Consider the following 6822-nt stretch of genomic DNA (forward strand, 5'->3'; position numbering starts at 1 on the left):
AAGGATTTGATTTATCATCCAACCACATTTATTGAAGACGAATGCCACATCCCGGGATCGGCTCCGCCGTAGCACGATATTGTCAGCTTTGGGCCCCCCTCTCTGCCCTCACGGTTTTGTTTCTAGGAGCTCACCAGCAACTTCTCAGTGGGTCACCCATCGTGGGATTGCTCTAACCCCCAACTCACTTAACTTCGGAGTTCCTACGACTCTGAAGCCAGTGAGCTCCCAAAAGGCCTCGTGCTAGATGGATGCGGGTGTGCACATATAAGGCACATCGCCCCCTCTCCGTTGGTTGATGTGGGATCTTACAACGAAGGTCTTTCCTTTGCTGACATAAAAGGTCTATAGGACAAAAAATGTGAATTTCTAGTTTGCACTCATTCTGCGCTCTTGCCGCTGAGAGTGAACAACAATCTTTGGTTAGAGCCATACCATGCGAATAGATTTGCTCGCCAATTTGGTTTTGACCAAGGTGTCCCTTCGAACAAGCTTTCATTTCGTGTTTGTGGCAGGCACAAGTGTGGGATAGAGAATTTAACCAGAGCACAAATCACTTTACTTAGAAGGGATACCACAGTTGGATTTTATATCCTGCACTCTACTTGCATTAGAGTTTGTACTTGGTGGTATTGCAAATGGTGGATGGGATCGTCAGCCCCATATATGGGATTATTAGTAGCTAGAATTTCCTTGTCTTATAGCAAACACATTGAAAGGCATGATAACATGTTTGTCGTTAGGCCGGAGAATCAAGACCCTACAGGTTGTCAAAAGGCCCCCAACAAACGTCCTTCTTTCTTTGTGTAGTGACAACAACCAGAGTTTGAAGCCAATTAGAAGCCAGAATATTAACAATCCAGTTGATGACGAAGTCAGTTCTTCTCATGCAGATGCTGCTACTCTTATCGGAGACTTGGTATTCCCCATGAATGAAGGGCCATCAGAACAGGGAAGTAGCACAAACTTCCCAAGTGAAGCAGACGATGCTCAAGAAGTGAGCAATGAACCAAATGATGCAATCGTTGCTCCTGATGTGAGCAAGGATCCAAATGATGAAATCGGTGCTCTTGATGTGAGCAATGATCCAAATGATGGTATTGGTTCTCCTGGTGTGAGCAATAAGCCAAATAAGACAGATGATATTGTTGAAGATGACTGCTCACTGCCATTTGTAGAATATTTGCCCTTTTCACCTTATGTGAAAAATTTCATTCACCGCATTCTTGGTCCAAGTGTGGCTCCACGTAGGCAAAGGTTCATTGCCGAGGAAATGTAACACATATTTGATAGAATTTCTTCTTCCAAATCACCTATAGACATACTAGCCCACCGTGATCATATTTTGGGGGCACTTGGTATGTTGCGGCCTATAATCAATACCCTTGAATCAGGCCAGAATGAGTTTCAGGAATTTGAAATAACTATCCAACACATTTTTGAGTTGGCTACCTTATTTTCCAAGAACGTTGCCTTCGTGGGAGAATATGCCCATGTAGCTATTGACCGCATTAATGCCTTGATGACCCAGTATGAGCGATGCTTCGCTACCATAAAAATCATGAGCTTGCAGCTAACAGAACTTAATAGTGAGCTTGCTGACGTGAATGCTATAGAGGTTGATGTTGAAAAGGCAGAGAAACTCAAAGAGGCTTGGAACTTAGGCTTCTCGCAAGATAAAGAAATTCGCCAGTTAGTTAGCTCATTGATTTCCCTTTACAGTAGAATGGAGTAGACTCATTTTCCCATTTTCCTTTCATTTCTCTCTTTTTTATTTATTGTAAACTCATTCATCCACCTTAACTAGTATTGAATGATTTTTTTTTTATATATATACTCATGCTAATATTTTTTTTTTTTTTTGTATTTACATCATTTAGCAATTTTATCACACACAAAACCTAGGTGAATGATAGGGTTTTTGGTGATTTACGGCTACACTCAGCCTTTTGGGCTAAGTTGCCTACGTACCCTGTAAAGGAATCAAGCCATATGTAGTTCACTCCTTGATTTTCAAGGGAAGAAAGAAAAAAATGGATTTGTGGCCACATCTAGTGGCAAGATTAGACTGCATACGTACCCCTTTTAAGGGATCAAGCCGCCGTAGTTCCTTTGCTTGGGCCGCCCTTTTGGGTTTTAAGCCCACATTTTTTTCTTTTTAGCTCTAACTTTTGCTTGGACCGCCCTTTCAGGTTTTTAGTCCAACGAGCATTATTCACATAAGGATATATGCACTTGCCTACGGAGTTTGACAACTCGTAGGCACCCTTAGAGAAAACCTTCGTAATGACGTAGGGCCCTCCCACTTGGGTTCAAACTTACCATGCATTTTCCTGGTAATGACAAAAGGTCTTTGGAAAGTTAAAACCAAATCTCCAATTGAGTAAGATCTGAACTTAACTTTTCTGTTGAATGCCTTTGTAACCTGAGCTTGATATATTTCGAGCCTTTGTTGAGCTGCCAATCTTTTCTCATCTAGAGCTTCCAGTTCTGCCAGTCTCACATTTGCATTTTCGTCGGGGTTTGTCAACTGCAAAGCTACCCTTAACAATGGAAATTGGACTTCTAATGGTATAACAGCTTCAGCGCCATACACCAAATTGTAAGGTGAATATCCTGTTGAGTTGCGTATAGTCGTCCTATAAGCCCATAATGCTTCAGGGAGGCGTTCATGCCAGTCTTTTTTATTTCCTGAGACCTTCTTCCTTGAGTCATTTGGCAACTTGCCATGTTGGAGATACTCGATTATGGGATGCCACCAATCGAGATCATCTGGTTCTTCCTCATATACAGAAGCCGTAATGACGTTTGAATCAACAAGTTCTTCAGTTCTCTCTATAGCTGAGGATAGTAAATAATGTTCCCCAACAGTGATTTGGATATCCCTTTCACTAGGCAGCGTTAGCGATGCAGCAAATTAGCTAGTACATCAACTTTATCATTTTCTGACCTCGGGATGTGACTAACATGAATGTCATGAAACTGTGACATGAGATATTTTGCCCTTTCATGGTATGGGACGAGAGTAGCATTTTTGATTGCGTATTGGTCATTCCACAGTCTGACGACTAACTGTGAATCACTGTATGCTTGCAAACAATCAATATACATCTCGAGAGCAAATTCAAGGCCAATAATTATTTGAACACAAAGCTAGTAGAGAGAATGAGTATGGGATAAAGCCCCCAGACGGCGTGATGAACACTAATGCTGCCCTAGCTCATTTTCCTCTTGCTGTCCCCATCAAAATATAATTGCCATGTAAGTGCTTCTATTGTGAACACCTCTTTGTCCGGCAAATCAGTAGGTAACTCCATGAGCAGCCAAGAAATCAGCAAGAGCTTGCCCTCTGATTGCCTTTTGTGGCACAAATTTTATCTCAAACTTAGAGAGAATGAGTGACCACTTGGCTATTCGCCCAGAGAGCACAGGCTTGGACATCAAATATCGGAGCGGATCTACCTTAGAAATCAAAATGACTCTATCAGTGAGGATGTAATGTCGTAATTTCTGGACAGCAAACACCAATGCGACTGTTCTACTCAAGTAATAGAGTGCATTTTCTTTTCCATCCTCATTGTGTTGGGCGAGCAATGCCCCCAACGAGCGTTCTAATGCCACAATGTATAGGATTAAAGGCTTCATTTTAATTGGCGCCACTAGAACTGGCGGATTCAACAAGTATTGTTTAATGCTTTCCAAAGCATTTTTGTATGTTTGATCCCATACAAACGGAACATCCTTCTTCATTAGCCTCAAGAATGGTTGACACCTTCCAGAGAGATTTGAGATGAACCGTCATTTATAGGCTAGTCTTCCTTGCAACCCTAGCAGCTCCCATAAATTTTGAAGGGGAGGCATTTCACAGATTGCCTTGATTTTTGAGGGATAAATTTCAATTCCACGATGCCGGATGACAAATCCAAGGTATTTTCTTGAAGTTACCCCAAATGCACATTTTAAGGGGTTCATTTTCAATTGGTGCTTTTAAAGTCTATCAAAAACTCATTTTAAGTCACTCAAATGATGTGAACTGCGACCTTTGGGTCCGAACCCGGCATGTCTTGATAACTCCATGCAAATACATCTCGATACTCTTGCAAAAGTTGTGTGTATTCTTCTAACTCTTGCGGTATCAGCGAAGCACAAAAAAAGATGGGTTTTGGGCTATCAGTTATACCAAGATTAATTTCTTGGAGATCATTAATCGTGGCTTGACCTCCCTCCTCCAATTGTGGTTGAGCTGGTTGGACTATGTCAATGAATTCCTCGACATCTGGAGGGTTATCGTCTTGACCCACTGTTTCTTCAAAGAAGGTGTAGTTGACTTGGACAAGGTCATCCTTTATTTTCACCCTTTTGATTGTTTTGAACAAGGATTTATCGTGACTCTTAACCTTCCATTTCCTTTTATTATGGACTTTATCTTGTTGAGAATTGGAAGGATTCTCCAAGCGGTAAAAGACTGAGATGCGAGGTGGTTGTCTGCCCCCTAGGCTTTTGAACACAGAGATGCTAAGTGGCCTTGTATTCACCTCATCTTCTCTGAACATAGCTTGTTCCATACTAGTGAGCACTTCGTGCTTGGAAGTTTCTGGCCGTGGTCTTGGAAGAGACACTTTGAGCGTGCCATTCTCATTTTGAATTATGAGACCAGTATTGCTTTTCTTTGCTTTACGGCATTTGCTTTTTATCTTTAATGGAGCAGACGTTGTTTCTAGCAATGATGCCTTTTTGTGGACAACTATTCGTTTACTCGAGCCGTCGTTTTTGCAAAAAATTAGTCAAAATGACCAAACTGCCCTTGGGATAGACTGATTGATCTTTCGAAGAGGATGAATATAGCTTGATGTCGTCAGTGACTCTATTGTTTGTTTTAACGAGCTTATTTCCTTTACACTAGGCTCTTTTTTTGAAGTCTTGACAATTATCTTTGGCTTGGGAGCATTTGAACTCAGGACTTCTTCACCTTTTGAGGACGATGCACCACAAGGTGTTAGCTTCACTTGAATTACTCTTAAGGGTTTGGGTGCTTCTGCCTTTTGTGATTTTCTTGCTTTGACAGTCGCTCCTTTATTCTCCTTATCAAAGTTTGATGGTTGTATAAATGAGAGACCAGGTGGACCATAAAACTTCGCATCAGAGTAGTTTACCTATTCGCCTATGAACAAGTCCATGTCAATTGAAACGCTCTTGACTTCCCTATCTACGAAGTATTTAAAGCACTGGTAAAGTGTAGAAGGGACTACGCCATATGTATGGAGCCATGGGCATCCTAACACGACGTTGTATGAAGTGTCAACATTAATCACATGGAATAAAGCGTCTGAATATAGGTCCTCTATTTCCATTTTGTAGAGCAATAGAGCCCATGGCTTTTTGCCCAAGTTGGTTGAACCCTTGAATAGTCAGCATGGAAGGAGACAACTGTCGGACAATCTAACAAGATTAGATTAATGGTCGTCCCTCCCACTTCGCCAGTGATCTAGAGAGGTCGATTATGGAATTTGAACCCAAGTAAAAAGTCCTCTTCACCAAAAGTAATTGCTCCCAGACACGATAGACAAAACTTTGAGGTTTTAGATGATTTGATACATGACTTGTATAAATTCGGGCTCATTGAAGCCATTACAAGTGCTTCCCTAAGCTCTCTCAACATTTGTAAAGCGTCATTGACACTTAAAGGGGCATAGATGTGCTTAAGATGAACCAGAATATCATACTTAACTGTATGTGATTGTAATGACTCCTTTGTTTTACCGTTATCCGGCTTAGGGTCCTCTGCTTTTGAGAAGGACGGTGGAACTTCCTCTGCAACAGTCTTTTTCGATGAGGAGACCTTAATCTCTTTCTCATTTGCCTTCTTCTTGGCTTTAGAGGAATCAGCTTCCTCATTTTGTCCCGCTTTATCAGCAGATGGGACGCTTCGACAAGAGCGTAGGGCAATCTTATCAACTTCTGTGTCAACTCATATTCCTCCACAGAAACCATGTTGCATTGAATAATTTCTTCCTCAACTTTAGATTCACTCGAGAAGAACTCAACTGGCAAAAACTCAGTGAGTGTGACAAGGACCCTTACGATTGCTCATATTCATCTTCATGAGGGATTTGAAATTTCTTTTGCACCCTCTTCTTCTTCCTGTTATTTTTCAAGGATGGCATGCCTCGAATCTTGACACCAAGACGAGTAGTAAATCTATGATTAGGTGGGAAATGTTTGGCTATGTGGTTGGCCCTTTTAGCAAATGTCTTCCACCCCTCAGCAAATTCGTCGACCGAAGCATCTTCCCATATCTCTAGACTAGATGTAGCCATGAGCTTATGAAGAGTAGGAATTTGAAGATCACTAGACAGTGGTGCCTTTGGACAAGCATGTATACTTGCAAATTTCACTCAGTCTAGTAATGCAGTGGTGGGTGTGAGCTTTTCCTCAATCATATTTGCAGTAGCTGATTGAAGTCGGGAAGAAGAGTCTATCTCCAAGCCACCATTGTTGAGGAGCTCTTGGATTTTGTCCTTCAAGATATAACAATCATGGAGCGTATGACTGAAAAGGCGTTGATACCAATAATACTTAAGGTCATTTGTCTTGTTGGCCTCAGCAGGACGCTTTGATTCTGGCAGGGTAATAGCTTTGGAGGCAAGAAGTTGGTCAAAGATTTCTTCTACATCATCACCGCCAAAAGAATATTTAACTTCATTGCGTTCTTTAAAAGTGAGCCTTTTGGGTGGGTCTTTGCTTTGGCCTTTGTCATTTTTCTTTTCTATTGTACAAAGTGGCCAATGACTCTCCCTTTGCAGACTTCTTGTCTTTTTTTTT

The 6822-nt window shown here is 41.5% G+C and overlaps 1 protein-coding gene across 1 annotated transcript; it reads right to left on the reverse strand.

The window, feature by feature from the left end:
• LOC109949658 lies at window positions 2240–3111 on the reverse strand. The gene is made up of 2 exons (XM_020565750.1): window positions 2951–3111; window positions 2240–2891 (listed from the first exon to the last, which is right to left on the reverse strand). Exons 1-2 carry the CDS (start codon window positions 3109–3111, stop codon window positions 2240–2242), a joined length of 813 nt encoding a protein of 270 aa, XP_020421339.1.

Source organism: Prunus persica, chromosome G6, assembly GCF_000346465.2.
Source record: "Prunus persica cultivar Lovell chromosome G6, Prunus_persica_NCBIv2, whole genome shotgun sequence".
In the NCBI taxonomy this organism is placed as follows: Eukaryota; Viridiplantae; Streptophyta; class Magnoliopsida; order Rosales; family Rosaceae; genus Prunus; species Prunus persica.